This window comes from Fusarium oxysporum, chromosome VII (genome assembly GCF_013085055.1).
Source record: "Fusarium oxysporum Fo47 chromosome VII, complete sequence".
NCBI classification, from domain to species: Eukaryota; Fungi; Ascomycota; class Sordariomycetes; order Hypocreales; family Nectriaceae; genus Fusarium; species Fusarium oxysporum.
Window position 1 is genome coordinate 2,458,315 of NC_072846.1, and position 18,281 is coordinate 2,476,595.

The 18,281-nt window shown below is 48.1% G+C and overlaps 7 protein-coding genes across 7 annotated transcripts; 3 read left to right on the forward strand and 4 right to left on the reverse strand.

The window, feature by feature from the left end:
* Window positions 1-3,944: 3,944 nt before the first annotated feature.
* Window positions 3,945-4,554, reverse strand: FOBCDRAFT_186542 (uncharacterized protein). Its single transcript, XM_054705881.2, has 2 exons — window positions 4,124-4,554; window positions 3,945-4,009 (listed from the first exon to the last, which is right to left on the reverse strand). The coding sequence occupies exons 1-2, from the start codon at window positions 4,504-4,506 to the stop codon at window positions 4,003-4,005; spliced, it is 390 nt and encodes a 129-aa protein (XP_054561856.2). The 5' UTR covers window positions 4,507-4,554; the 3' UTR covers window positions 3,945-4,002.
* Window positions 4,555-5,577: 1,023 nt separating this feature from the next.
* On the forward strand, window positions 5,578-6,503 carry FOBCDRAFT_296095 (uncharacterized protein; the record flags this gene model as incomplete). The annotated part of the gene is made up of 5 exons (XM_059611877.1): window positions 5,578-5,692; window positions 5,735-5,787; window positions 5,938-6,006; window positions 6,046-6,324; window positions 6,360-6,503. The coding sequence occupies 5 exons, from the start codon at window positions 5,578-5,580 to the stop codon at window positions 6,501-6,503; spliced, it is 660 nt and encodes a 219-aa protein (XP_059467579.1).
* An 836-nt stretch (window positions 6,504-7,339) lies between these two features.
* FOBCDRAFT_251854 (uncharacterized protein) lies at window positions 7,340-7,700 on the reverse strand. Its single transcript, XM_059610972.1, has one exon. The coding sequence runs from the start codon at window positions 7,691-7,693 to the stop codon at window positions 7,523-7,525; it is 171 nt and encodes a 56-aa protein (XP_059467580.1). The 5' UTR covers window positions 7,694-7,700; the 3' UTR covers window positions 7,340-7,522.
* A 2,565-nt stretch (window positions 7,701-10,265) lies between these two features.
* FOBCDRAFT_251855 (uncharacterized protein) lies at window positions 10,266-12,395 on the reverse strand (the record flags this gene model as incomplete). The annotated part of the gene is made up of 2 exons (XM_059610973.1): window positions 12,271-12,395; window positions 10,266-10,691 (listed from the first exon to the last, which is right to left on the reverse strand). Exons 1-2 carry the CDS (start codon window positions 12,325-12,327, stop codon window positions 10,266-10,268), a joined length of 483 nt encoding a protein of 160 aa, XP_059467581.1. The 5' UTR covers window positions 12,328-12,395.
* Window positions 12,396-12,402: 7 nt separating this feature from the next.
* On the forward strand, window positions 12,403-12,711 carry FOBCDRAFT_122035 (uncharacterized protein; the record flags this gene model as incomplete). The annotated part of the gene is made up of 1 exon (XM_059607751.1): window positions 12,403-12,711. A coding segment is annotated over one exon (309 nt), but the record flags the coding sequence as incomplete, so codon positions are not given.
* Window positions 12,712-16,806: 4,095 nt separating this feature from the next.
* FOBCDRAFT_140677 (uncharacterized protein) lies at window positions 16,807-17,166 on the forward strand (the record flags this gene model as incomplete). The annotated part of the gene is made up of 2 exons (XM_054705885.1): window positions 16,807-16,932; window positions 16,987-17,166. The coding sequence occupies 2 exons, from the start codon at window positions 16,807-16,809 to the stop codon at window positions 17,164-17,166; spliced, it is 306 nt and encodes a 101-aa protein (XP_054561860.1).
* A 444-nt stretch (window positions 17,167-17,610) lies between these two features.
* On the reverse strand, window positions 17,611-17,885 carry FOBCDRAFT_139485 (uncharacterized protein; the record flags this gene model as incomplete). The annotated part of the gene is made up of 2 exons (XM_054705886.1): window positions 17,611-17,676; window positions 17,730-17,885. 2 exons carry the CDS (start codon window positions 17,883-17,885, stop codon window positions 17,611-17,613), a joined length of 222 nt encoding a protein of 73 aa, XP_054561861.1.
* Window positions 17,886-18,281: the final 396 nt, after the last annotated feature.

Consider the following 18,281-nt stretch of genomic DNA (forward strand, 5'->3'; position numbering starts at 1 on the left):
GGCGGGTGACTGGGGAATAAATTAGATACCTTATTTTTGTATATAGCCCCACCAAAAAAATAAGTCACTCCTTTAGTTGAATTTTTCCTCTTTGTTGCACTGATGATGCCCGCGATATGTCATTACCCCTCACAAACATCACGAAATCACCACTCAACGTCCTCAACACCAACAAGGTAATTACTTTATTCAGTCATGATAATTGCAATTTCTATTCAATTGACACGATGGATACATCAATCAAAAGCCCTGAACCGGCTCTTACTGCAGTACAAAAATATATCAATTCTGACACCGGAAACTCCAATGTCTTGCGATATACAGCTCACAACTTTGAGACGCGTACTGTCGCGGCTGTCGAGCTTCTAAGGGAAGGATATTACTCCTCAGCCGTTAAAGCTGCCAAGGCATGGAGGGTACCATATAAAAGGTTGCTTTCTCGACAAAAAGGAAAACATCCTGTCTCTCAAAATGGCGGCAACTTCACGCTTTTTTCGCCGGAAGAAGAGAAGGCGATCCTCGCTTGGTGCTGGCGCCGCGTCACTCAGGGACATCATATACAGATGCGTACTCTTCGACAGTATGCTAATTCCATTCTAAAAGCAACTGACCGACTTCCAACGGCTTCCAGATACTGGGCAAGACGTTTGCTAAGAAGATATTCCTCTATTCTTCATAGAATGAAAAGTTCAACCATCGCAGTGCAAAGAAAGGCGATGGCAGACCGAGCCAACGTCGAAGAGTGGTTTCGCAAGTGGCATGATTACGCGGAAAAAGCCATAGATTACGAGGATGTGTGGAACATCGATGAGATAGGCTTCCAGATCGGTTATCTTAAAAATGGGATATTCCTGTGGACTTTTGGGGAAATCGACAAGCCTATGTTGACTGATGCACACGAGACAATAAGCGTCACGATCATTAAGTCGATATCAGCAAAAGAACGGGTTATTCCAGCGTTTATCATCATGCCGGGCGTACAGCTGCCGTCTCGGTGGGTTGACAACCGCCTTGAACCGGGCACAACGATCGTTACAACACCAAATGGCTATATCGATGATATCTCCGCGCTAGAATTCTTCGATCACTTTGAACGGCTTTCCCGGACTCAAAAAATTCCGGGAAAAAGAACACTATTACTAGACTGTTGTGAGAATCATTTTACCAAAGAGCTTTTCCAAAAAGCCCAAGATGCAGGCGTGGTGTTATTCCCTTTCCCGCCTCACTTGACACATATGCTTCAACCGCTAGATGTGGGGCTATTCTGTGTATACAAGGATTTGCATCAGGAAATCCTTCTTCGTGAGGTTGCAGATGGCGCTACAGACTTCAATAAAGCTGACTTTTTGTTCCATTTACAGGAGGTACGCGCCCGTACTACTAAGAGAAGCACTATCATCTCATCTTGGCAAAAGACCGGCATCTATCCCTTCGATCCTGAAGTTGTACTAGCCCGTATGATAAATCCCTTATCATCACTATCTTTAGAGGTAGCTGAAGAGTCGTTACTCGGCTATATCTCACGAGGGTCCTCTTCCACCCACAGCAGCGATAGCAACTCCGGAATGAGTGAGGAAGACGGCGTTCCGCCGCCTCATGAGATACACTATTCGAATCGTCACGACCAGGAGATACGATTGATGTCAACGCCACCTCCGCGCGTCAACTGGATCGAAATGAACACGCCGGAGCTCAAGTTGCGGCAGATCCGTCAGTACGAGGAATATGTGGCCCTCGGATCGAATGCTCAATAACCTCGGGCACGCCTCTGACTCCCTCAGTGTCACATGTCAATGAGAAGCTGCGGAAAGCACATACAACTCTCGCAGTCAATGGGATTACTGCGACTCAGGAAATGCGCCGTCTCAAGGAGAAAAACCTTAGAAGGTCTGCCCGGGATCAGGGGACCACCATACCGGCAAATTACGGTCCAAATACTATATACGATGCCAGACTTCGCGTCGCAAAGGATCAGCACAACCGGCTGGCCGGTCAGGCGACCGAGGAAGCTCGTGTGCACACTAAAGAAGTTGGGGTTGAAGTCGGGTATTTACGACGATGGATTGCAGCGGCCAGGAAGATGCTCAGGGCTTCTTTAAAGGATCTACGGGTTGCTGATCTATACAGCAGCCAGCCGACTTATTCTCAGAAAAGGAAGCTATTCACAGTGGCCGAATTTTATATAAAAAAACAACACCAAGATTGTATACGGTCGACAGCGGTGATAGGGTCAAGATACCGGCTTCACCGCGAGCTTCTGGCTAAAAGCAAAGATTCCAAGGTGAAAGCGACTAATGCAAAGGAATCAGAAAGTCGGGAAGCTCCTAGAGTATTTATCTTTCACTGGGATCCCCAATTCCTGCTTTTATTTGGCTATGCCTTCAATATAGTGAAGGAGGCGTTGGAATTTATTGTCAGTGACGAGGAAAAACGCCGCTCCAATCGGAAGGAGATGGCGTTGGAAGCTGACGGCTTGGAAATGGATGAAGATGATGAATATGACGATGATAATGAAGAAATAGTTATTGGGGATACTATTGAAGTCAGTTAGGGCAAGTTCGTTGTCCTAAAGGATGAAGAAAATACCGAATAGTGGTGATGGTTGCTTGGTGTTTTGGTAATATGTATTTTTGGTGGGGGTTGCAGATGGAGGGGTTGGTCCGGTCACAATCATGTTGTTATCCGTGGCAAGGGAAGTACATCTAATTTGGTGGCGCGCACATATAAAAATGAGGTAGCTTAATTTCCCTAGTCAACCGACCCTTTTCCTAGTCACCGTACCCTCCGTGCCTGACCCTCAGGCTCCACGTGTTTACGCCTACATTACAGCACACTCGCGTTCGCAAAGGAAAATCTGAATGCCTTGCCTGTCAAGGCCTCCGGCTAGGTCAGCGTCGGTCTCGAAGATCAAGGGCAGTATTATTTGCGATTAGCAGTAACAGTCGAAGGGCGCCGCAGTCACGATAGGTGTCAAGAATGTAATGTAGCTTTATGTAGACTTGGCAATTGCTGAGACCTTTGGCACAACCAAAGTTAGGTGGGGATAAATGTACCTTTGATTTAATGCATTTTTATTGGCTAACCCCGCTGCTAGGTACGGAAGTGGAGGCTTACGACAGTCAAAGGGATAATTGATGCCATCGTCTCGCCGACCTACTGCCCTACTGTACCAACTACCCCCTCCTTTTGGATGATGGAGAAATAATAGGGGAATCATGGTAGCCCCACGAACCTTGAAAGCGTGCACGGACGAAAAGAATGTGTCGCAATCATCCTCGGGAACAACAGCCCTTAGTAATCAAGCTGGGTGATTTAAAGTAAAACCTGTGGGATGGAATACCCCACACAGAAGATAGAGCCAATCAACTCACCACTGCTGCTCATTATGAATGACCCGACCTTCAATCCATTTTAAGCACATCCAGTGCGACACAATATGTTGTCCAACTCGTCTATGAGCCCCGCTCGTAACCATGACCGTAGAGTTTGAATTAGCCCTATCTAGATACCTCAGTGCCCACAAGCCTCAATCCCGTACCTCGCCCCACATAACCCCGGTCATGACGACAATACAAGCGGGGTACGGAACGTTGGGGAGGGTGGCGGCAATGTAAGAAGGGGGCAGACTGATTATTGGTGTAGCGTGTGCAAGGTTCCTCTCTGTAACAACGGGAATTGCTGGTACCTCTATTATAATAGGAATTAGGTAGGCAATAAAGTACCACTTGTTTGAGGCATTTTAATTGGACCGACCTCGCTGTCAGTACGGTGGACAAGTACTGTAGGGTCCAGTAGAGGCCCATTGGCAACCGGAATGACTACCATAGAACCAATTTTGGGGCTGTCATTCTTAGCTCACTCATTCGTCATTCTGAACTATCTTTCATACTGTACAAACGCAACCGTATCAATCTGCACACGGGAAATATTCCCCGTTTAATCCAGCCAGAACCAAAAACCATGATGCGCCGAGAGCCCCAACGATACACGAAAATAGATAGCTTAGCCCCTGAGAAACAGAACACAATTAGCCCAATGTTTCGCACAACTATCCTGCGCTGGATATTGGACACCAATTAAGATATATGACGAGAGGGAGAGTCGTGAGGGAGTTTGAACTTACAGAAGCGCTAATTCCAAATCACCATGAATCCTAGCCTTAAGCTCGATCTCGATATCTAGATTAAGATCGAGGCGCAGCCTCAAGGCGTCGTTTTTCCCACCATCGTCACCGCTTTGTTGCTGGACAGCGTTGTTGCTCATGTTTCCCAGGGTATTTGTGTCGTCCCTGAGGTTGTTGTCCACGTTATTACTCACGTCTCCGGGAACGGGAACCTGTTCTAAGGGACCTGGCTGTTGCTGCTGTTGCTGCTGTTGCTGCCTGGACTGGCGTCTGGCGATATTGCTGCGCTTCTTGCCCTGGCGTTGCACCTGCTGGGGCTGCTCTTCGCTGGATTCCGATTCCATGTCCTGTGAAGAAACGCGACCCTTTTCCATTGACGACATGACGATTTCGATTGCGGGAAATTTTGTGGTCGATTTATTAGATATCGGTAAGGTGTTCACTTTTACGCCTCCTATGTTTCGTGCGAGAGGCCATATAAGTCCACTAGAAACGCGAATAACAGCATTTCGCCCCTTCTCAACACCCATGAGGTCACCCATCGAGGTCATAGCTCGTTAACGTCAGAATGGCAATTACCCAGGCCTATGCCTTTGAGTGCCACAGCCCTTAGGCGGGGTCACGACAGGGGTATAGAGCCAATCAAGATAAATGAAACTGATGGTACTTTTCCACACATACTAATCTGTATGGTAGTAAAAGTCCCAGCAGTTTTTATTGTTACAAAGAGCTACCTTACAGACTTGGCAAATATCTTACGAACTGCCGGTACCCTGCACGTACTAACCTTATGACTAAGCTAAATGGGTCGAGTGACCTTCTTAAGGGCTATGGCACTCAAAGGGATAATCTTACTGAACACCTGTAACCCCTCCTGCCGAATGACAACTGGTGATGTCACATCCACTCCCCTGCAGCTCGACCCACTAACCCTGACCCAGACCCAGACCCTACTGCACCAGTTACCAGCCGTAGTCCCATGTCTGGGTGTCGTCTAGATAGAGTTTATTACGCCCGGGAGAACGAATCTCATAGGACCAGTAGGTACGCTAAGCTATTTACGATTCCTCCGCATTGATCCGGTCTACACAAAAGAAAGCCCTACTTCTCAAGTCTTTTCCGTTCAAGCCTTGCTTGACTCCGCTTGACAGCCCTGCTTGAAGACCGACTTCTTCAAGTGTTCAGCATCCTACCTGCAGCAGCTGGAGCATGGTCTGTCAACTTGAGGCTATTCAATGTTAGTAGTCAACTGTGACGTTAATATTTTAATATGTTCTGTTTTTCCTTTCTCAACTCAGTCTTCCCGTCGCCATCGCAAACTTTTGTGTGTGTGTGTGTGTATTTTTCGTCCGGGGGGCCATCGGCCCCGAAAAGTCCCCTGCTGGGGCACAGGACGTGCTGAGCTAAACTATCTATAATTGCTGTCGCATCCGAACTCACCAAGAACACCCGCAATGTCCACTTGCATCAACGGAGAGCGCCGGACGCCCTTTCCCTCAAGTGACACCTGCCCTATTCGTAGCCAGCCCTACGGTAGTTTCAAGTACATCGTCTTGGACGTCAAAGCAGGTAATCCAAGGAAAGTCCTTATGCAACTGCTATTCCATCTAGTTCATCCAGCATATCATCGGCACAATGGCGCATTACTTTCAAGAGGGCATCCCGTCAGCGGGGACAGATCCCTCTCCAGCCTAGAATTCTCTTGCACAGATAGACCAACTAGCTTTCCATACCCTAAAGCAGGAAGTCTATGTCCTCTCAGATCGCCAGTAGCTGCGACCTAAACCGGGCATCCTTGGGGAAAACCCTCGTAGGAGAAAAACCCAAGGCGGCCAGAACGCTGCTCTGTGGACGAGACAATCGCCTCGTTCCACGATCTCCAGGTAAGCTCTGTACCATTTCGACCCAGCGGTTTTGTCTAGTGGTCTCAGCCAGACAAATTGTGGAAGACCGGTTGTGTTCCAGGCAGCAGCCGAGGCTGCAAAGAAGAAGAGGTTCTCTGGGTGGTACATGACTGCAGAGATCGGTCAAGCAGCTTCCGAGCTGCAAAAAGGGCAACGAACCATGTAGGGTCCGTGCGTCAAGGTCGAGGGCACCAAAGGGCCCAGAAAGTCGAGCAGCTGAGGGCTGCTGGTGTTGTTCGGGCAGCCAAAGCGGTAGTGGTCGGTCGAGGCAGCGCTAAACTGCAGGCGAAGGTGAAGGTGAGGGTGTAATGGCCCTGATTGTCAAGCAGTAGGATGCTGCAAATGTTGTCTGGGCAGCCGAGGCTGCAGAGGTCGATCGTACGGGAATCGAGGTGCGCAGAGCCCAGAATGTCGCAGGCTCGCGAAGCCGAAAAAGTCGAGGTAAAAAGAAGCCGCAAATACCACAAATGAAATAGCGCCCGGGGACGGTGTCAAGAGCTCGCGAAACTCAGTGTCGTTGGAGACACGGGTCACGAAGAAAGGTCAACTCTCTGAATCCCTTTCTTCCAGCAGCTGTTAGGGTCCCGTCAGCCCCACAGTTGCTTTTTTGCTGCCATTTTGGCCTGCAAACTTCCTTTACCCTAGCAAAACGCTAACAGCAGGTGTCAAGGAATTTCTTTTACAGGAGAGAGTTGCGGTAGCGGAAGATGCAATTTCGTATATTGAATCTAGGGTATGTTAGAGATGTATAAACGGCATGACAATGTAGCTTACGCCGCCTTGCGCGTTTGGCTAAATGAAGATTAGAAACGGAAGGCAAGGATGACATTGTGGCATACGCAGCCTTGCGCGCGCTTCCTGGTGATCGGGTGCCACTTATGCTTGATATTCCTGATGAACGTGAATCATGAGAAGCGAAAGCTGAAAACCTGTTCACTGCATAGCTTGTAACTGAATACTGGCGTCGATTGATTAATCAGGCTAATATGAATATCCCATTGGCTCAGGCATCAAAAAGCCGCCGATTCGATGCAGGACTTCAGTCGGTAGATCAAGTAAGCTAGGCTTGTATGTATCCATGTTGGTGATGGCACTGTAATAGACCTGCGAGTATCAAGACGTAGAGAAATGAGGGAGGTTAGTGTTCATTGCTAGGCCGAAGCAGGGTCAGCTAATTCTTCGGCAGATGAGAGGAGCCCGATCAGCGCTAAAATTTATTGAGGGGTGCATAATATGACTGTTGTTACGTTCTCATGACGTCATTTGCACGAAGTACATTACAATGTCTTGCTCTCTGGTACGTTATTCAGGTGGTATCGTTCGGCTTCAAGCCGTTCACGAGATTGATAAATGCGGTTACATGACCCAATTCAGCTATGCTCATCTCGATACCACATGTAATCCGTTCAAGAAACTCGCCATCATCCTAATTCCTAGTCTCTCATTCCTCAGACTCTGGCGTATGCAGGATGCGATAGTAATACCAGACTTTATTTTAGGGGTTCTGAGTAGAAGAATCGGAGTCTGGGGCCGAAATCTCGGTAGGCGCCAAGATCATAGTAGAGGGACCAGATAGAACCATTAATTGACTCATTGTGTACTGGTGCATTTGACTTGAATACGCCCGTAGGATTGTCGGTCGTTGTGTGAACTGGGAGTTAGGCATGGCGGAGAAGATGATGGTATCAAAATGATGACCTGGTTGCCTGGTTGAGGGATAGCCAGCCAGGGCTTATATACAAGAAGTCGGCTGCAAACTCACCACATGACCTTATACTACGGTGCGAGAACGGCCGAGGCTGATCGTAAGTACGTCATTGCTTATCTGTTGATTGAAAGGTACGAGAGGGTGGTGAGGAAACCTGATCAAGCGTTGCTGCTAGGATTATTTGTTTGTTACAGGATTAAATCCTACCCTCATGTCTCCTGAAAGACATCCCCCCATCCTCTCCGGTAGTCTTTTTCACCTCTCCTGCCCTGCCTTACTTTTCTACTCACCCAACCTGCATACCATTCCGCGAGCATGGATTCACCTAAAGATACTGACACCCCTACTGAGAAGGGCAAGCGTGTCCACCATTTTATATGGTATCTCACCAAGGACACCAAAGATACCGAATCTTCCCCATCGCCAGCTAGAGGTACCAATGAACTTTTCGTACCCCGCACGTACTGATGTGATTACTAAGGGATATGGGGCTTGTGACATGCCGGAGGCTTGTGGCACTCAAAAAGCTAGCTAGCTTTAAATATCTCGCACCGGGGCCAAGGGCAAAGCTCCGCACTCTGCCACTCACCACATTTGACGGGCGAAAACCCTTGAGTTAAACTGGCGGACATGGGTGGTTTTCACCCACTTTCCTTTGATAACCCAGTTTTGGGGCTTTCCCTCTACGTACCTTCGTGATGATGGGACGTTTCATGCGGGGCGAGGTACATCGAGAAGCTCGTGGCACAATGTGATTCGCCTTGGATATACTTTGAGGACGAATGTGTAGAGTGATGTAAATATGATGACCCCAAGGGCTAGAGGGACAAGATTTAAGGTAGGCCGAAGGATGGAATTGCGAATTTCTTTTGACAGTGGCATAACTTATTCATAATATTAAAGGTTTCACTTAGTTTTATAACAATCATGCATACTCTGTTCTCTCGGCGACACCGAAAGAGTTCACCTTACGGCAGTTATCCAGATTCTTCGGATGACAAAGCCTATTGCAGCGAACACGGAGGCAGGCCAAGAACCAGGTCTCTAAGTCGCCAAAGTTTTGATCTGGAGGATCCAGCCCGATGTTGTCGCTCCGGGACTCCTCATTCCGAGAAGAGGCGTGCTCAGTCCGTCGATCGACAACATTACTACCATCGCCGCAGCCGCCCAGTGTCACCCCGCCGAGCCCGTCATCACGGTAGAAAGAGACGCGACGAAAGCGAGCCGCAGTCCCAAGCTTCTCAACGCAAGCTAAAACATGCCATCAACGCAGCTATCGACACCGCTGCCGTGGAGGTATTCCGTCTAAGAAAAGAGCCTGGTGAGTGGATTGGAGCCAAGGGAACGAGAGTCGCAACAGCAGCGGTGGGTGCGGCGGTGCTAGACGCGAGGCATGATGGATATGCACATAGACATAGCAAGTGGACTTTGGCAAAGTCAACGCTTGGGGGTCTTGTTGCTAATAGGCTGTTGAATGGGCCTCGACACGATCTTAGATATCATCAATAGTGATGAGATGCGCATAAGGAACATGAGGCTTGGGATGGAAGGAATAATTCGTTAAGAAGCGAATGAGGTGGTCGAAAGTTGATCAATATGGCGAAAGATACGTTCGGCTCGGCGATGACGGCACTAGCTTGGGCATTAACACCGACTTCTCCTGCGTCTAGAAGCAGTTTATCGATAGACTCATGTCCTCTCGCCGCGCCACCCGAGGTGTAACGCTGCGATCTATGTAAATTCTGGGGCAATTTGTGTCTGTTTCGTATCTTTGGCTCCCCTGCGCAACGAAGTGAGGCGTTGTGCTGAACGCATGTTTTCATGATTTCGGGGGTCACTTCAATTCTTTTTTATTTTTCATTGATTGTATATGGTCCCAAGAAACATAACTCAATCAACACCAAGCTGATCATTTGGTCTTCTAATTTGCTAGAGCGCTTTAGTATATAGGCTATGCAGCCGATGCAAACCATTCCATCAACTCAGCTCAACAGGTGTCATACGGGATTCGGGCGAAAAATCGCACAGCTATTTTACCATCCTACATTCCCAATTGCTTGGAGCCGACTCTTCTCGCGCTCAACAATTCCGTATCATTCGAGCAGGGCCACTCACCTAAACCTGTAAGGATATGGTTTTAAGAGGGGTATCGATTCTTGCGTTACTCACGTTCTACCGCAATGAAGGCCAGTAGGGGAGATCTTGCTAACGTGCACGGTTGGGAAATTGCGATCAGAATGAAGAATAAGTTGGGGTTAAGATGGTCTTGCCCATATTTGGAAGAACATCGATGCGTGCACGGGCCAGATTCTGTGTAATTCGGCACATTACAACAAGCCCTTGTTACAGTAGTAGGGAATTATGGGGAAAGTGGCAAGATGTAAGGACTCGTGAGGTTGAGGTTGTAAGGGATAAAATGAGGGGAAAACAATGTAACGAGATACAACATTGTGGGCCGTATGAGGCGTAACCTCCCGGGCGGAATAAATTCATTCATTCATTCGTAGGGAATTATGCCTGCCTCTCCGCTCTAACAGAACTTCATCACTAGTACACGACCTGAACGGCAGCCGATAGAGACCGTTGATCCCACCCTAGCTATTGCCATCATTCGATAGTCAGGAGGTAGCCAAAGCATCCCCTTTCCATCTTTTACAATCCATACACTGTCGGTACTTATACCCCAGTCAGAGTTGCGAAAACCCCGTAACATTGCGTCAGTCGACTGATTATCAATGGCAAGCGGTAGAGCCGGGAGATCCAGTTTCGGAAGTCTAATGTCGGTAGAGAGGAGAGAGTTTGTCATCGGATCAAATGAAAGGCGAGTAACCACCAGGTCAATCTCGAGCGTCTGCAGGCACGCGCCCGTTGCTGCATCCCAGACCTTGACTGTCTTATCATCTGAGCCCGAGGCGAGCTGCTGGCCATCCGCCAAGAAGGCCACCGAGCAGGCTTTCTAACCATACGCGTATGGTTTAGTTAAACCATATATTACTCATATATTGCCCGTATACCTATACCATACGGTCTGAGGCGTATAACCGTATATGATCATACGCGGGATAAAGTTGCTCTGAGTCAAAGATAGTCAGGTAAGGAAATCGGCGGCACTAGAACATTTTGACCATCCTCCTGGTCCTGAATGGCCTCCCTTTCCAATAGATCCATAAGGTAGAAAGGATACTTGAATGGCAAATCGGTTGCTTAAGCTATGCGTGGGCAACTTGGACTGCCGTGCAACGTCTCTGTAGCTCCAATCCTAAGGCAACTATCAAGATCGCTTCGAGTCACATTGTCAGGTTTCATGTCAAGATCAAGTCGCTCACTTATAGCAAACAGTTAGTACGATCCTGCCTGCTAGGCAACAGCTTCTGACTTGCAGACAGCAACAGTATTCCATATCATATAGTCTCATACGATTCTACTCCTCGAGATAGAAATCAAGTCTCATTCGTTAACCTTACCCGATTCACTGAGCGACCTTCTGACTGCCGTGGCCGACCGTCAGCTAGCCACGCCTCCGCGTCGCGCGACACTTCATGACGAAGCTAGTGGAAAGCCATGATGCCCGTTGATTGCTTGCGATGGACTCCTTCCTCAGCCGCACGCCTAGTGACCGCGAGTCCTCCATTGCTGCAACGATCGAGACGGCTTCTGAGATACCTGATACGCAGAGCTTACCTTCCGTTGAATCTTCCACTTCAACAACTCCAAAACGCAAACGCATCACTACGGCCGATGCGACGTGGTAACGCACTCGAAAACCTCAAGGGTCCGAGCCTGAGCGCGCTGGGCCAAAGCAAGACTTAGTGTTCTACTGCAAATACTGCAGCAACCCACCGTACTCCACATACGTGTCTACCACATTCCGTAACCACCTACTTAAGATACACTCAGTTGAAGCCGCTGGCTCGGAGCCAAATTCGACCAAGAAAGTGCGTACCAGCCTCATCAAAGAGACGTTCAACAAAGCTGGCGAGATTGAGGTTGCTAAGCTTCAAGAAAGAGAGGAGCAAGTTCTTCGGAACGTACTTAATCCAAAGGCTGCAATGGAAGCCTTAGTCCAGCTGGTTACTGTCCGCAACCTCCCATACAATTGCAATACTTGGCCAGAGTTGCACGCTCTGCTTATGGCGGCAAATTACACTGCAGAAGAGCTTATCAACACCTCCCACGGCCATGTCCAAAAACTCTGCTCGAACTCATATGCGATCCACAAAGATATTCTCCGAAAAAAGCTACAATCCTCACATGCCAAGCTTCACCTCTCCGCTGATGTATGGAGCGCACCAAACCACAAAGCTGTTCTAGGAATATGTGTGCAATTTATGCAGGAAGGCACGAAAAATCCCTGCCAGGCACTGCTGGCCTTGCCTGAACTTCCTGGCATAGACGGCCCTGGAAGCCACAGCGGAGCCGAGCAGTGGAAGCTCCTTCAGCCAGTCATTGAGGAGTACGGCATCTCACGCCAGCTGGGATATATTACGGGATATAATCACGGTTCCAATGACGTGCTATGTCGTCTATTGAGCCACTTCCTTGATGGACGAGGCGTCGCCTGGAATGCAAGACACCGACGGATTCGTTGCCATGGCCACGTTGTCAACCTTTGCGTCCAAGCGTTTCTTCTCATGGATAGCAAAGAGGCTGTGCTTGAAGCCTGCAGGCAAATTGAAGAGATGGACCAAGCTTCGTTCAACATTGACATGATGCAAGGTTGGAAGAAGCGAAAGGAGCGTGGCTGGAGTCAACTCGGTCCGCTCGGCAAGTTGCATAATACTGCTATCCATATTAGAGCCAACGATTACAGGTATAATCTCTTTCGGAGGCGTGCCGGCAAAGTCCTCGGGCTCGACAACGATACGCGCTGGAACTCATGGTTTCTCCTGCTCGATGCCGCTCTTGATAAGGAGGAGCATATCAAGTGGTATCAGGACAAGTACTACGACGCCCTTGTGGACGACTACTTAGCACCACCATAGATGCGTAGTGTTGTACAACTTTACAACAGTTGTACAACAATAAGGTCACGTGCAACGACCAAACGGGTAGAATTAAGGTGCCATGGCTCTATATCTTTGTCTATAGCATTCTAGTCATCTTGTAGACCTACATCCATAGGTGCCCCATCATCTCTAGCTAGTGGATTGCATACTAGACCCAATCCAACCTCTCCGGAGGGGACAATTAGTCCTTCTCGTAGCCAGTTGCCGATACATTTCACCTTCTCAAGATTCTTGCAAGTGATTCGAAGCCGGTCCCACGAAGCAGTATGTTGAGCACCTGAGAATGCTCTCTCTGGCTCAGCTGATTCAGATGGGATGGAAAGGATATCGATGGCCATCCGACTGAGCCGTGGATACTGTGCCCGTTGCTCAAGACGAGACTACCACTCAAGAGGAGGACAGTCGATTTCAAGAGGTAAAGCGTTGATAAAGGAATCCAGATTGTCTGAATCGGTAGAAATAGCCTTCTGCTTCACCTCAATTGACCTGAAAAGAAACGATAACTGACCATCCTTCTTCGAGGGTAGCGGTGCAGGACGACGTTCTGGTTCCTTTGAGATCGCAAGTCCTTGATACTCTGTCATCCAGGTGTCCCGAGCACCAGCAATAGCTGCCTCATGCCAGTCTCGAGGCCAATTTTGCTGAATATATGCTAGTCGCTTAGAAGGATCAAGTAGTAAGGCGGCAGCATAGACCGGGACATCTTCAGTCACAGTATAGTATTTGTCTAAGACGAACCAGCCCATCTCAATGGCATGGAGCATCCGAGTATCCATTGAGCCAGGCTGCGAGTGCTGAACCTTTGCACTTTCATAGTGGAAGAATAGAGCATCCATCAGAAAGAGGGACTGGGAGACAGAGGAGCATTTTCCCTCGGCATATAGAGTTGCTGATGCAAAGGGCTCAAGGAATGCATGGGTTCTGGCCAGCAAATCCCAATCAGAACCACTTAGAACAGTATCTTCAAGCTCTCTGTCATGCTCAAGTAGAAACTGATTGATCTGAACTTTCTTCCTAATGGCATTGTCGATCACTTTATACCAGGAGGACCATCGTGTGGCATTATCAATCCCAAGGCTGAGGCCGACAGCATCACGCCAGCTATCACTGTGGAGTGATGAGCTACGAAGCCAGAGAGCAAGGTTATGGAGCTTCTGGAGAGCTGGAATGCCTTGCCACCCAATATAGTCCTCATCAATACCAGTCTTCTGACTGGCCTTAGCTGTCGATTTGAGCCTTTTACCTTGCAGTACAGGCTCTTCCTGTTGTGATATGGTTTCTGCTAGTGTGGCGGCAAAGTGGTCGACCATATCCGCACTCTCATCACTAATAGTAGCATTGAGGGCTGCTGTGAGAGCCTCCTTAGATCGAGCAAGAAGGAAGGATTGCAAGGAGAGGTTAATGATATGACCAATGCACCGGATTCGACGCCTCTTGTGGTTGAAATCGATCCACTCTATGTCAGATAGAACCCAACTAGCTAGGGGACAAGCATACCTGGAGCTCTGCCTTCAATTTCTCTGATAGTGCCTCCAAACACGTATTATTTGAAGTTGCATTGTCCCCTGTGTGGTAGCCTACTCTTAATATATCGAAGTTGCGTAGGACTTCCACAATCAAGGCTGCCTGGGCCTCACCACTATGACTGAATGGACACTCTGGCAGTCTCAAGAGCGCTTTTCGAAGTGTGTAGTTATAATCAACGCATTGGGCACACACTGCTAGCATGGCATGGCGATGCGGTGATGTCCAGAGGTCAGTTGAGATGTGGATCATCGATTGAGAACCTTGAATGAGATCTCTAAGCTGGGAAGCATATAGCCCATGGTTGGCATTTATGATCTTCATAGCCTGATCACGGGACGTAATCAGGCAGTCTTCAATGGCAGGATTGCATGCCAGGGCAAGACTCTTCATCTCATCCCAAGTAACTGAAGAGAATGGGACCCGACGCCGCGTGAGGAGTCCCACGATTGCCTCAATATACCGTTGAGCATTGAAGACATTCCGAAGAGTACTGTCGGATGGTTGGAATGTTATATATGAGTCTATGGATGGCTGCGTCGATTGCTGTGAGTTTTGAGACGTCTCACTAGCCTGGATAAGTTGCCGGTGTCGATTTTGAGCATGGGTTATGGCATTGCTTGTGTATCCGTTGCTCCAGCGAGTTGAGCAGTGAAGACAGACGTATTCCCTTCGACCATAAGACTTCCGAACCCTTCCAATTTGAGCCTTGTTCTTCTCAGGCTATCCTACTCAACACGGAAGAAGCTGTAGAAGTCCCAGCCCAGCCGCTCGATGGCTGTTAATTGAGCAGATGTTGAACTGATAGGCGATGAGCTATTCATAGTCGAGATTCTAGGAATCAGTGCTTAAGTATATGGCACCCTAATGGTGCCTAAAGCGTCTAGGATTTGTAGTGAGATTCGCAGTATCAAAACAATAGAGACAGGGCAGCTCGGCCATAGCATTGATTGAAAAGTCATCACTCGCATGTGGAAAATATCGAATCAAATAAGCCTCTTAATTTATATCTAATGAGGGACTGGGAGCTGGCTTCTTGTAGCTATGTTTCGTCATAAGTAGCATTGATGGCCTTTAGGCAGCCGTATGCTGCCTTGCGCTAGTTGTGATGTGGCGTTCGTGCTGTCCGTGAAACTATTCACGACAGTTATCCTTGGCCGTGACAGAGCTTATCCGAGGAGTAAAGAGAACATAAACTTATATGCCTGTCTACTAACGGTGGGCGTCTAAGAGCCATAAGTGTGCCACGGGTCGTAGCCATCAGTGAGGTCGTTTACTACTCAGCCGGTGGTGGATAGCTTCACAGCGTAACAAGGCCATCGTGGCACGTCACGTTTCTGGTGTATACGATAAAACTAATATCTGATTAGCTAACACTACCAACTTGACCAATTATATGGAGCGCCTTATTGTTGTACAACAGTTATTTGGGAAGTCCGGTAGTGTTGTACAACTATACAACAGTTGTACTCATATAACAACACTACAATACGTATGTATGCCCGCGGCTGTTATCGCTGAAATCCGGTTTTTCGTATCCCTTTGAGTGCCACAGCCCTTCAGGAAGGCCACTCGCCCCACTTTGCTTAATCATAAGGTTAGTACGTGCGGGGCACCGGAAGTTCGTAAGATATTTGCCAAGTCTGTAAGGTAGCTCTTTGTAACAATCAAAACTGCTGGGACTTTTACCATCATACAAATTAGTATGTAGGGAGAAGTACCGTTAGTTTTTTTTTATTTTAATTGGTCCTATGCCCCTGTCGTGACCCCTCTGAAGGGCTGTGGCACTCAAAGGGATAGCTTTATTGACTTTAAATGACGACCAACAGCGCTCTTGGAAGCTTTAAATCTATCTGCAGCTTCTCTTACGGTAAGAGGCTTCCCTTCTTTGGTGTTGCGGTGGCGGCGTTGAGAGAGCAAAACTGCCCGAGCTGCGGCAACGGCGGGGTTGAGATAACGAGGATCCTCCATTTTAGAGATCTGGAAAAAAGGGCACTTTGAATACGAGATATGACGAGATTGTACTTGGAATTGTCTGTCAAAAGTTGGGTTTTTGGTGGTGAAAACCCATAAATTTAGACTGAGCGGGGTATCCAGTTGTCCCAGATTTTTGCCCTTGTCCCAGATTTTTGCCGCCCACTCTCTGAGTGGGGCCCCTTTTAGCCCAGATCCACGAGTATCTTCAGAACATTTATGGAGCCTATAAGTGGTCTTGCAGTACCAATCGGATGAAAAGTCGACGCACAATTTCCGTAGCAATGGCGTCATGGGGCGAGGGGGTTCTGAGCTGATCATCAGTCGCTGATTGGAGATTGCCAGTACTGTCTGATATAGAGTCATTATCGTCTCACTATGCATTCATGACCGACGCTGTGGAATCATGACGTCCATATTGCATCCCCGTTCTGAATTGAAATAAGGGTCCAAATTCCTCTCGTCTAGGCCTAGATAGTTCAACGTCTTCAAACGAGATCATAACGAGTGTTGAATTACGTGTTAAACATTATGTCACTTCCCCTTACCACTGAATCATCTACCGTCATGTCCGACTTGAATACCCAGACCACTGTGCAGAATGGGCGCGGCCACGGCGCTCCTCACACCACTGGGCACTCCAAGGCTCAAGAGAAGGCACCCCAAGGTCTAGAGGAGCACCTTCCCGATTCTGTATGACAACTATCATCACATGCCTGGGAGCCTGCAGCTAATTATTTATTTCAGGTCCACCGCACCGGCGCTGAGCCCGGTCAGTTTACTCACAAACCTCACGCCAAGGACGGAGGCAAGGCGTCCATCGTGCCTCAGAAGCTACAGGAGAAGCTTCCTGAGAGAATTGAGCGTGCAGTCCCTAACGCCATCCACAACACTGATGACGCTGGTGGCCTGCACCGAAAGCAGTAAATAATGGTTTAGGATTGGCAATGAGGCTGGAAATTTTAGAAGTCCAGTTTTATCTTGTATATTAGGCTTAACTTGTGGGCCTATCCTGGCTCGGAAATATTCTTTTAGGTTTTACCCATATTACGTTGTTAGACCGAAAGACTCGGTTATAAATGGCCAAGATTGTTTTGTCCATTGCGAGTGAATGCATCGCGTTTTTGATGGCAAGGTCTGTCACACTAACACCAAAGCTCTTGAATAAATACTAAGCCTTCCTGCACCCCCTTAGCTCATAGCTGAGTCAACAATGACTGGTCACTGTATCCCATGGGTAGTTAGTGAGCCTCCAAGGCGTACCTCGCCCCACGTAGGCCCTGTCATCGTGACGGTACCGACGGGGAACCTAAAACCCCCTCTCAACTCCATGTGAGCGGCTAACGCAGCTATATTGTTCCTTAAACTGTCTCATTTGTGCTCCAGAGTCCCTGGATTATGCGCAACCCGGTGACCATGCTGATCCTCGAAGAGTACCTGATTCAAACACATCAGTTCACTGCCAATACGAAGAACCCATTAAAACATACCTTTGGAGGATTCTTAACTTCTTCTTTTTCGGCGTCCTTTGCAGTTGTCACAATCCTCTCCACGTCTCCCTCGTGTCTACCACCACGGATCCGCGTCCAAACGTGATCGCCTTTGTTTATTGGCTCTGCGTTCTTGTCCTCGATATTAGACGCCATTTTGTTTCACTTGAGAACGTGGAATAGAATTTGATAATTCCTAAGTTTTTAAAGAGAAAAGTAGTTTTTAGCTTACGGAGACCCTTTTTTATTATTAAAGACGAATATGATACCAGGGCAGTCTGACATCAGAAGAGCATTAATAGATTGAATAACTTGACGTCAGGGCCACATGTTAATTAAATAATATTCAAGGTTTCAGCAACGATCTCCCTCATATTAAGTATTTTGTGTGCTAGGACTGGAAGGGATCCCAAGTCCGTTACAGTACGAACCCAGGAGTACTGGCCTTTTGCTACCGTATTCCACAGCTTAGTTGGGTTTGAAACAGCGACTGCATCTGGATGAGGTCAAATATACGACTGTCATCGAAAGTGCCGCTTCTACACGTATCAT

Bases quoted from the DNA above. Each gene is read 5' to 3' on its own strand.
- FOBCDRAFT_186542 (XM_054705881.2), bottom strand. From the start codon at position 4,506: ATGTCGTCAATGGAAAAGGGTCGCGTTTCTTCACAGGACATGGAATCG.
- FOBCDRAFT_251854 (XM_059610972.1), bottom strand. From the start codon at position 7,693: ATGCCTAACTCCCAGTTCACACAACGACCGACAATCCTACGGGCGTAT.